The 12,011-nt window shown below is 52.5% G+C and overlaps 1 protein-coding gene across 2 annotated transcripts in view; it reads left to right on the forward strand.

Annotated features, from left to right (window-relative positions):
- The first annotated feature begins 303 nt into the window (after positions 1-303).
- Positions 304-12,011, forward strand: part of GMDS (GDP-mannose 4,6-dehydratase) — a 435,953-nt gene continuing 424,245 nt past the window's right edge. The window contains exon 1 of one of the 2 annotated variants that reach the window (XM_070778494.1): positions 304-538. In XM_070778494.1, the coding sequence (XP_070634595.1) occupies positions 437-538 (102 nt within the window). In that variant the 5' untranslated portion in view covers positions 304-436. The remainder of the gene's footprint in view (positions 539-12,011) is intronic. The other variant, XM_070778496.1, reaches the window with a different exon arrangement.

Raw genomic sequence — 12,011 nt, forward strand, 5'->3', positions numbered from 1 at the left:
ATCTGGACCAGCCCGCGCGGACCCGCCCAACGCCCCGCCCCTGGGTGTAGACCCCGCCCTAAGCCCCGCCCCTCCCGGCGAGCGCGGCCCCTGTGGGGTGGGAGGGGCGCCGGCGGGGCGGGGCGGGGTTTGTGGGCTGGGGGGCGGAGCCCCGGCCGGGTGGGCGGGTCCCGGCGGGCAGCGCGGAGCTGCGCGAGCTGACGCGGCCCTGGCGGGGAGGCCGGGGAGGGCGGGGCCCGGCGGGCTGCGCGGAGCGTCGCGCGGTGACGCGACCACGCGGCGCCCGCCGGGCAGCATCCCGGCCGCCCCGCCCCCGGCCCGCCCCGCCGGCCTTCGGGCGGCCTGTCAGTGTGGCGGCCGGCCGCGCGTTGCTGGTCCCTGCAGCCGGCTCCGCGGCACACCCCCGGCTGTCGGCGCCTCCGGTCAGAGCGCGGATATGGCCCAGGCGGCGGCGCACTGCCCCGGCGCCTGCGGCGCCGGGGACGCCGAGACGGGAAAGCCCAGGAAGGTGGCGCTCATCACGGGCATCACGGGCCAGGTGAGCGGGGCGGGGGTCCGCGCCGGGGGCCGGGGTCTCTGGGGCCGGGGGCTTGGGGCGCCCCCGTGCGCGCTCGGGGCCGGGGTCCAGGGGTGGGCGCCGGGGTCGCCCCGCCGGGGTCCGCGCGCGGGGGCTTCTCTGCCGCCGCGGCCCCTCGCCGGTCCCCCGGTCGCGGAGGAAACGAGAGGGAGCCGGGCTGTGCGGCTGCAGACCAGGAAATGTGCGCCTGTTTTGTGCTTTTTAAACATGAAAGCCCGCCTCGCAGGAGCTGCTGTGAGCGCCGGCAGTTCCGTGTCCGCGGCCGCACATGCACGTGGGGCAGCCGGTCCCCTTCCCGCCGGGCCCAGAGGAGTGTCCGAGCCCGGCCTAGGTGGCGGCGGGCGGGGCCTGCCCTTTCGGGTCCCCCCACCCCGCAGACCCCGGCGCTCAGGAAATGATGGGCGGCGCGAGTAAAGGTGGTGACTCCAAGGCGCCTGCTGCTCTGCCCACTGCGGCCGGTCACCTGCTGATGCATCTCGTTTGGTTTCCCAGCTGTTTTTCCAGGGGGTGCTCTTAGGACCCCCACTTCACAGACTGGGCAACTGAGGCAGCGATCGTGGACTAGGAGGTGTCCAGCGGGATTCACACTGCCCTCAGCCTCTCTGGGGCTGAAAGTAGAAACCGTCTAGAGCCTTAGGCAATGCTGACTGCTGGCTACCTGATAACTTCCTGGTTAATGGTACCTCTCTCACTGGGTTTACGTTAATTACAGTAAATGCGGGTTTGAAAACTGGTGGCAGAGGTGGGCGGGCTGGAGCTGCGAGGTTGAGGAAGAGAACTCTTGAATTCAGTCAAGAGACTGCATGCTTTCAGTATCGGGGAGAAGTCAGTTAAGCTGTTCTTGTAACTCTGTTCGTATGGCTCATGGCAAGCTAAGTGCCAGCAGTGTGAATCCACCGGGTTAGAAAGGAACCCTGCTCACAGCCCTGAGAGCAGTGGGCTGGAGGTGCCAGTGGGCACCTCCGCCCTCGGAGGAGCACTTCCACCTTTAAGGCCCGCCTCTTCATCTCTTCACCAGTGTTTCCCGCTTGCCCCCAGCACCCACCCTCTGTGTTGTCCCCTCACTTGTTGGGTGGTGTCGTTGGCTTCTGCAGCCCTGGCCTGTGCTGAACTCTGAGGGCTACGTAAACCCCTCCTGGTGGAGGTGACTGGTCTGCTCTGCACTTAACTTCCAGGACAGTGGCTCCTGCCCTGGGTATCCCGGGTCTGGGAGAGCCGTGAGGTCAATGGGAAGGGTCTGGAGATACACACCCGCGGTCCATTTTCTTCATCACTTTGGGTGAGAGCTTACTGAAGGGCTCACTTTGCTAAACATTTGTTTTGTCTCTGTGTAAGAGGCAGATATGTTTTCTGTCCCCATTTTACACCTGTCTTAGCAAGGTTATGTTCCCTGCGGGTGCATACCTCCTGAGTGTCAGGGCTGAGATCTGAGCCCAAGAATTGCTCTAAGGCATCTTGTTACATTGCCTCTGTAACGAGCCACCCATGTGAAATTACAGCTCTGTGTGTGTGTGAGAGAGAGAGATGGGGTGGGCAAAGGGATTCTTTACTCTAAGAAGGGATCTCTTCTTAGAGGAGAGGTGGAAACCGCTGCTCTGGCCCTTAGGGCTGCCGTGGCCCCTGGGCCGGCGTGGGCTCTAGGACGGGTTGTTCCAAGCGCGCACTTCAGGTGCCTGTCTGCCGTGGTCTCTCGTCTTCACTGTCACAGCCACCCCAGCTTCCTCCCTCCCATCTCTCCTGACAGCAGCCCTGAATGGTTTACCGGGGATTTTTCTTACTGACTGGCCGGGGGGAGCGGAGGCCCTGCTCTGCGTTGCCGCCTCCAAGCCCTCTGCCCCCACCCCCGGGCTCACCCTGTGGTGTGACTGCACCTGCCCTTCTTTACTGCGCCAGGGAATGTTCCTGCTGGAATATTGCTGCCTGTACCTCTTCAGGGTCGTTATTTGTGGCTGAATGCCCTCCCAGATCTCCCTCCTCTTAACTAAAAGCCTCTGTGCCTGCACGCATCCAGCCAGGTGCAGCCATTCCAGGGTTTGTATTTTCATTTCTTTGTATTTACACAAGTAGAGTCTCTGTTGGTTACATTGGTCGTGTACATGCCTTAGTTTTTTTTTTTTTTTTTTTAACTTTCTTTGGTTTGTAAACACCTTTAAGATAGAAACCCTTTTTTGACCTGTTACGCCTCACATGACTTCTCCACGTAGGCTTCCAGAATGTTGACTTACTCTTCTTATTAATGGAGCGTGTCTTTACTGTGTGTCTGCGGGATGAACGGCTTGCTTTGATGCCTCTGGGAACATGAGGGTACATAGGGTGTACTCTGCCCTCCAGAGCTGCACAGCTGTGCAGGGACTTAATGCACGTGACAAACTTTGTGTTGTTCAAGAATTAGAGGCCCCGTGACTGGTTCATCCAGCCTCAGGACTCTGGGAGAAGCCACTGACTGCTGGAAGTAGCTCCGACTGTGTTCTGGGTGAGCAGTGGGTACAGGAGTGCGGGGGGTCGCGGGGAGGGCGGTGGGGGACAGTGAGGATCAAATGTAGTAATAATGGGAGGATATGTAATAATTTATCCTGGAGAAGGAAGTGAAAACCCACTCCAGTATTGTTGCCTGGAGAATTCCATGGACAGAGGAGCCTGGTGGGCTACCGTCTAGGGAGTTGCAGAGTTAGACATGACTGAGTGACTAACACATATGTAATAATTTATGAAATTTCATTCTCCTTGCTCCTTTCCAAAAAGATTCTGAGGTGGCTTCAATGAAAATCACATCATTGGACCATCCTAAGGAGAATGAAAGAAGCAGGAGTCTGCAGTGTGGGCTGTAGAAAGATGGAGATTGTGTCCCCAGCGCCAAGGACAGCGTCAGGCGGGCATGAGACTCAGCTTTGGGCTCCCTGACAGTCGAGACAGAATGGGTGGGCGGGTGAGGCTTCGTTAGCCCTGAGCTCTCAGGGGGACATAGAGCAGAACGACACACGAGGAGCTCAGTAGAGTCATCCCCCTAACGGGCCCGGGGAGCACACTGGGTGGGTGGGGACTCGGAGAAGTGAACGGTCAGCGTTTGTAGACGTGTCCTGGCCTTCCTGCTGTGGGTTATGTCAGGCTAGTCTCAGCCGGGAGCGTAGGCAGGCTGGAACTCAGATTGTTTTGTCGGGTCTGCTTGGTAGGACGTTGGTGTTTTAAATATGGAGGAGTTGCACCAGTGAGTCCTTCATACCCACAGGTACCCTGGGTTTGCCTTACGAAGCGGTTTTGATGTGCTCAGACATCTCAGCAGGCCCGAGTTCCAGAGTCCTGGCCATGACACGCGGGAGACACAGCGTTCCTCTGTGCGCGGTTGGAAAGGCAGTCCTGGCCAAGAGGACTTAGCTTGCTGGGAGACCGCACGTTTGTGCTGAGTCTTGTGTAGAGCAAAGAGATGAACTGTTTGAGTTGTCGAGGTCCGATTATTTAAGCTATAATATTTTGTCTTGGAATTGCATTTTTATGGCCTTGTTTCTTGTTTTTACTGATTTGATTGTGTTCTAGCTGCTGTAGGTCCCCCGTAGCCTTTAGAGGGAACATACATAGAGCAGGTGCCCAGGTTCCCTGGACATGGGCGGCTCTCACAGGCCTCACCTGCTTCTGAGGTGGATGCAGAAGCCAGGAGGTGGCAGCTGAGGACTGGCAGCGAGAGCCATTCTTCCTGTGTTTCTCTGCTCCCTGCAGGTTGGGGTCTGTCCTCGCTGACAGGCCCGCGTTTCTGAGGAGACTGGTAGCCCCCCATTCCAGTCTCCTGTGCCCTGACATGTAAGCCTGCTCTGGACACGCACTGCGACTTGCCTTTGCCCTGATGGGGGTCGGCTCTGCACAGATGCTTCCCTCACTTGAGAGAGCCCTCCCGCTTCTCTCCCCCAACAAGCCTTGTGTTCAGGCTGAGAGCGGTTCTCCATTTCATATCTCCTGAATTTCTAGGAGCAATTTTTTTCACGCTTAATTGGTCTCCTCCTGGAGGCAGTTACACCTGGGGGCTGACCGTCCTCTATTCAGTCATAGACGTGCCCGTAACCGTGGTGCGGTCAGCGTCCGCAGGCGCTTGAGCGCCAGCTGCGTGTCCCGCCCTGGGGCTGCGACGGAACAGGCAGCCCAGGGGGAGCCTGCTCGTGGCCCCGATGTTCCCGATGGTGACGTGGCAGTGACGAGGGGCGGCGACGGTGACTGAGCCGCGCGGGCGTCCACTGTGTGCCGAATGTCGCCCAGTGGGCTCTGCCTCTGTTTCCCTTTCGGAGCAGGGAGCCCTCCTGTGAGGCAGCTTTCTTGTCGCCCCTGGGAAAGGCAGAGGTTAAACACTTTGCCCAGAGGTGACTCCCATCCTTGTTTACAAAGTCAGGTGTGAAATATAAATCCCAGCAATTTTATTTCCTATCAAGTTTTTAACTGCTGCTGCTGCTAAGTCACTTCAGTCGTGTCCAACTCTGTGCGACCCCATAGACGGCAGCCCACCAGGCTCCCCCGTCCCTGGGATTCTCCAGGCAAGAACACAGGAGTGGGTTGCCATTGCCTTCTCCAATGCATGAAAGTGAAAACTGAAAGTGAAGTCGCTCAGTCGTGCCCGACTCTTAGCAACCCCATGGATTGAAGCCTACCAGGCTCCTCCGTCCATGGGATTTTCCAGGCAAGAGTACTGGAGTGGGGTGCCATTGCCTTCTCTGAAGTTTTTAACTAGTATTAACTAATTCTAAGAACAGGTAAATAACTTTTAAGGGGAGGTGGATAAATTGTCACATTTGAAATAAAGCATATTCAAGAGTTTTTTTTTGTTTTGCAGTTGTGAAAGGATGTAGATTACAGCAGTAAGGCAAATCTGTATCCATCACTATGTTCTGTGCTGCTCATTTTTTTTCTTTTTTTTTCTTCGCTGTCATTTGGGTCATACTGTCTTGGCAGTTTATCTTGTGAACTCTCTGGAGGCTGGAACTCTGTCTTGGGGCGGTGGAAGAAGATTTGGACTTCTTGGCCAGTGTGGGTTTGAGCTACTGCTTAACCCCTTAAGTGCTGTGTCAGTTTGGGCATGGTGTTTGCAATTGCTGCCCTGTTGGAACAGTTATTCCTACCAGATAGAAAAGAGGTCTTAGCAATGACAAACCAGCAGTGACAAACCTAGACAGCATGTTAAAAAGCAGAGAGATTCCTTTGCCTACAAAGATCTGTAGAGTCAAAGCTATGGTTTTTCCAGTAGTCATGTAAGGATGTGAGAGCTGGACAATAAAAAAGGCAGAGCGCCGAATAATTGATGCCTTTGAACTGTGGTGCTGGAGAAGACTCTTTAGAGTCCCTTGGGCAGCAAGCAGATCAAACCAGTCAGTCCTAAAGGAAATCAACCCTGAATATTCATTGGAAGGACTGATGCTAAGCTGAAGCTCCAATACTTTGGCCACCTGATGCAAAGAGCCGACTCATTGGAAAAGACCATGATGCTGGGAAAGATTGAAGGCGGGAGGAGAAGGGGACGACAGAGGATGAGATGGTTGGATGGCATCACCAAGTCAAAGGACATGAGTTTGAGCAAATTCTGAGAGATGGTAAGGGACAGGGAGATCTTGCATACTGCAATCTGTGGGGTCGCAAAGAGTCAGACATGACTTAGCAACTGAACAACAAGAAAAGAAATCTGGCATGAAATAGAGAGCTTACTAGGATGGACTTTCTCTTCATAGAGCAGCCAGATAGAAAGCGCTCTTGCGTATGAGGAGAGGGCATTGCACGTGGAGGGTACAGTAGTCTGCCTCGCTTTGTGCAGGCAGCAGGTTCCATGGGATTTGGATCAGCTGCAGGCTGTAAACCGCTTTGCCGTCCGGTGGGTCTTACAGTCAAGCAGATCTGGGAGCCGGGCTTATCCTCCGGGGCGAGAGGATTGCTGGCCATGGTCGGACGCTAATCCTATGTAGCGTGAGTGCTCCAGGATGGCAGGTCCTGCTTTGGTCAGACACTGTTACCTGGTGGGAGTTTTTTATGTCTTTACATTACACGTAGTTAATTGATTAACTGAGGAAAGACAGTGGACTTGAGTGAGAATCAGAGGCTGGGTTTTGACACCGATTAAGTGTATAGCTGTGATTTTTTTTCTGACTCTGTCACGCGAAGGGGTCACCTGGCGACCTCTGAAGTCTGTTGAGAGTGACATGCGCTGTGACTACAGGACTGAATGCTGATTGTAATCTATTGAGGGCAAAACATCTTGTATTTAAGCAGCGCAGTCATTTAATATCAGTTTTAAAGATAAGTCCAATAGGAGAATTTAAAAAGTGACTATTATCTGTAGTTGCTCAGTGGCTAAGTCATATCCAGCTCTTTTGACCCCATGGAGGTAGCACCCTAGGCTCCTCTGTCCTTCACTATCTCCTGGAGTTTGCTCAAAATTAACTGTAGTGAATTTATAATTAAATGTGTACACTGGAAAGAGATGAGTTGGTATTTTGCTAGAAATTATAGAGTTAAATGGAAAATCCCATGGACAGAGGAGCCTGGCAGGCTACAGTCCATGGGGTCGCAAAGAGTTGGACACGACTGAGCGACTTCACTTTCACTTTATAGGGTTAAAAGCAGAAAATCTGAGCTGTCTGCCATGGTAGGTTTTACCAAATGAAGTGATTTTTTGGTGAAGAAGGCTTTTAAATTCCTGCTATTTGTTTTTTTGGATTGAAATGTTAAAAGATATAAGCATCTATATTTTGTGCTTCGTGTTTAATAGTGGCATGTCTATTCATGCAGTAAATGTCTGCCAGCCCCTTCACGATCACAGCCTTGTCATGGCAGAGGGCCTTGCCCAACTCAGTGAGGGTCTGAGCCGTGCCGTGCGGGGCCACCCAAGACGAACGGGCTGTAGTGGAGAGTCCTGACAAAACGTCTGCTGGGGAGGGAATGGCCAACCACCCCAGTATTCTTGCCGCAAGAACCCTGTGAACAGTATGATAAGGCAGAAAGATGTAACACCAGAGCACGAGCCCCCCAGGTCAGAACTCGTCCAGTGTGCTGCTGGGGAAGGTTGGAGAGCAATTAGTAATAGCTCCAGGAAGAACAAAGCATCTGCGCCACAGTGGGAAGGATGCTCAGTGGTGGACGAGTCAGGTTCCATGGGAACCAGATCAAATTGCCAACATTTGTTGGGTCATGGAGAAAGCAAGGGAATTCCAGAAAAATATCTACTTCTGCTTCGTTGACTATGTGGAAGCCTTAGACGGTGTGGATGACAACAATCTGGAAAATTCTTAAAGAGATGGGAATACCAGACCACCTTAACCTGCCTCCTGAGAAACCTGTATGCAGGTCAAGAAGCAATGGTTAGAACCGGACGTGGAACAACGGACTGGTTTGAATTTGAGAAAGGAGTATGTTGAAGCTGTATATTATCACCCTACTTATTTAACTTATATGCAGAGTACATCATGCGAAACACTTGGCTGGAAGACTCACAAATTGGAGTCAAGATTGCTGGGAGAAATATCAACAACCTCAGATATGCAGATAATAACACTCTAATGGCAGAAAGTGAAGAGGAACTAAATAGACTCTTGATGAGGGTAAAAAAGGAGAGTGAAAAAGCTGGCTTGAAACTCAACTTTCAAAAAACTAAGATCATGGTGTCTGGTGCCATCACTTCATGGCAAATAGATGGGGGAAAAAGTGGAAGCACTGAGAGACTTTATTTTGGGGGGCTTTAAAATCACTGCAGATGGTGACTGCAGCCATGAAATTAAAAGACACTTGCTCCTTGGAAGAACAGCTATGACCGACCTAGACAGCATATTAAAAAGCAGAGACATTACTTTGCTGACAAAGGTCATTTTAGTCAAAGCTGTGGTTTTTCCAGTAGTCATATACGGATGTGAGAGTTAGACCATAAAGAAGGCTGAGCACTGAAGAATTGATGCCTTTGAACTGTGGTGTTGGAGAAGACTCTTGAGAGTCCCTTGACCTGCAAGGAGATCCAACCAGTTAACCCTAAAGGAAATCAACCCTGAATATTCATTAGAGAGACTGATGCTAAAGTTGATGCTCCAGTACTTTGGCCACTGATGTGAAGAGCCAACTCATGGAAAAAGACTCTGATGCTGGGAAAGATTGAGGTCAAAAGGAGTAGGGAGCTGCAGAGAATGAGATGGTTAGATAGCATCTCTAACTCAATGGAAATGAGTTTGAACAAAGTCTCGGAGATAGTGAAGACAGGGAAGCCTGATGTGCTGCAGTCCATGGGGTCACAAAGAGTTGGACACGACTTAGCGACTGAACACAAAAACAAATACCTGCTGAGGTTTGTCCTGTGCTGAGTTAGGTGCTGGGGATGTGGCCACCAGCGCGATGGCTGGGACGTTTCTCAAGGAACTGGTCGTCTGGGGGCGCACGTAGTTTGACAGGTAACTTCACAGCGTGTTAATTTCTGTGATCAGAATAAATAAGTCACTGCGGCACGCGTGTAACACGCATGTTAGTTTCTGTGATCAGAATAAATAAGTCACTGCGGCACGCGTGTAACACGCATGTTAATTTCTGTGATCAGAATAAATAAGTCACTGCGGCATGCGTGTAACACGCATGTTAATTTCTGTGATCAGAATAAGTCACTGCGGCATGCGTGTAACACGCATGTTAATTTCTGTGATCAGAATAAATAAGTCACTGCGGCATGCGTGTAACACGCATGTTAATTTCTGTGATCAGAATAAATAAGTCACTGCGGCACGTGTGTAACAGCATGTTAATTTCTGTGATCAGAATAAATAAGTCACTGCGGCATGCGTGTAACACGCATGTTAATTTCTGTGATCAGAATAAATAAGTCACTGCGGCATGCGTGTAACACGCATGTTAATTTCTGTGATCAGAATAAATAAGTCACTGCGGCATGCGTGTAACATGCCGTGGCCGTTCGCACGCGAGGACACCTGGGTGGGCCTGCGGCGGGACTGCTGTGGTTTAGTTCTCGTCGTGTGGGCACACTGAGAAGTCGGTGTCCTGGCTTGCTGTCTCAGAAATGATGCGGGGAATAAGGAGAAGGTGCTCCTGCCATGCCCTGTGTTGGGTCTGGGGGGATGAGCTAGGAGGAGTCCTGAGTATCAGCCCATCCCAGATTTCGTAGACTGAGAAAAACTTGAGAATGATATGCAGTGGCCAAGTTTTATCTTGAATGTGGGAACTTTAAGCAAATTCCTCTGTGGTCCCAGCCATCTTGCACACTGAAGTGTAACAAGGATGTGTTGTCAGAGTAAAGAACAATCACCAAATCACATCCTCTGGGCTGTGGGACCTACTTTTGTATTAGTCTGTCTCTTCTTCTCGTTTTGTAGAAGAGTGGGCTGTAACTGTCATGGATTGGTATTGGTCTGTTGGTGGCATTTGGCCCTCCGCTGAATACTGCTTTATTAAAAAAGAGTTACTTGTCTGATTCTCAGGGCTCAAGTATAAGTCTCCGGGCCTGCGATGACTGCTTTTTCTGGACGGCAGGGTAGGACACGTCCCATGACTTATGCCCTGGAGCAGGCCGTGTCCTGGAAACCAGTACGCAGGGAAGGGCGTGCAGGGCCTGCCCACCGTGCCCGCCGTGTCCAGCTGGTGCCTGCCGACCGCTGGGCACCGTGCACAGTACTTGTGAGCACGAGGAGCTGCCTGCTGGAGATTTCGTTTGTCGCCACATTCCCTGGCACGCTGGGCAGAGCCCACTTCACAGAGAGTACCGCAGCAGCCTTGGGGCCAGGACCCCCGCCCCTCTGACAGCTCTGGACCTGGGCTGCCTCCTAGGGCGCGGGAGGGAAGGTGCAGATTCTTGCTGTTTCAGGTCTAACTTGGGAACCTGAAACTGAAATCAGGTTTGGGGCGGTTCTGACTGGTTTTGACTTGGCTTTATGACATTGGTCAAACCTGGGTATGCCCTGCAGGGCGGGTACTGAGTGAATTTCTCAGGGGTGAATAGGAAGACTTTGGGAGGGGTTGGTTTTCAGGGGAGGTGATAATACATGGTGGGTTTTTCAGAAAGTTTTGCTTTTTAATGTAAACCTTGGGAAGGAAACATAGAAGTTAGAACAAATACTGAACCATTTCTATTGTTTTCTTTTAGCTTTTTTGTGGACTGTAGTGGTTTTTCATTTTACCCCCTCCCCCCACATCCATTTTGCTGTTTTGTCTGTTTAGGAACTTTTGAATTATTTCAATTTATGTAGTATTTTTTTTTTCCATTGAATTGTGTTTTAGTCTTTAGTAATGTTCGAGCATATAGATTTTAAGTTTATTCTATTACCATACTGTTATTTTGGAGATTTTGGTTTTAATTCCTAGAAACAACGGGGTGTCTTAGAAGGAACCCTTTATGGCAAGCAGGCCAGTGGCTGGGGCCCGGCTGGGGGCCAGAAGCCCCTGTGGGGGTCCCGTGCTCGGTGGCGGCTTGGCTTGTGTCCAGGAAGCCTGGGGTTCCCTCTGGGCTCTCTGAGCCACACGGGCTGCTTCTCCTGCTTGCATTGATTTTCTTCTCTTTAAATACACTTTTTGGAAGAGGGAGATCCACGCAGGGAGTGAAGGCCTGGATGCCTCCCCTCGTTTCCTGGCTGGAGTTTCCAGCGCGTGTAATGGAAACCGGACTTGAGGAGGGCTGGTCAATCTGGGTGACATCCGGTGTGGCTTGGACTCGAGGAGGACTTGGGGAACAGCCTCCGGCCAGGCTCTTTAGGGGGTCTCTGAGTAGCTGGGGCCCTTCGCTGGGGAAGGGGTGGCCTGGGGACCGATGCCTGGGTTTCACTGAAGGATGGTCTTGTGTCCCTACGTGCCTGGAGCTGAGCTACTGGGGGCAGGTGTGGGAGCCCCTGCTTGAAGGGCGCAGGGGAGCTCTGGGCAGCCTGCACGTGGCCGGCCCAGGGGAGTGGGCCTGGCCGCTAAGAGCACCACCCCTGTGGCCCGAGGTGCACCTGTGCAGACACACCCTTTGTTCCAGAACCCCAAGGAGGCAGTCCTCGCCTGTCCACTCCGTCCTCCAGCCCACCCCGTCTCACCCCCTGCTCTCATCTTCACAGCTCCGGCTCACTCTCTAGGAATTACTGACATTCTGCCAGCATCAGCAATTCTCTAGATTTGGGGCTTGTTCCAAAAGAAGGCTTTGATTTTCTCCTTGGCGTTTGACCTTCGATTCCAGTCCTCCTCGAAGATGCCCAGGTTCTGCAGCTGCAGTAGGAACCAGCTGGGCAGCGTGGACAGCTCTCAGCGTGGACAGTCTCGGGTCCTCCCCCTTCAGTCTGCTGGCCTTGGGGTGGGACTCACCCTTGGCTGCTTGTGGAACAGTCCCAGTGACTCAGGAGTGAGCTGGAGCTGAGCGGGTGGTGGCGGCGGCGACTTGAAGATACAGCTTGTCTTTTCCTGAACACTTTCCCCAGTTTTAAAAAGAGTATTATGTGCATACTGTAGAAAAATT

This window comes from Bos indicus, chromosome 23 (assembly GCF_029378745.1).
Source record: "Bos indicus isolate NIAB-ARS_2022 breed Sahiwal x Tharparkar chromosome 23, NIAB-ARS_B.indTharparkar_mat_pri_1.0, whole genome shotgun sequence".
NCBI classification, from domain to species: Eukaryota; Metazoa; Chordata; class Mammalia; order Artiodactyla; family Bovidae; genus Bos; species Bos indicus.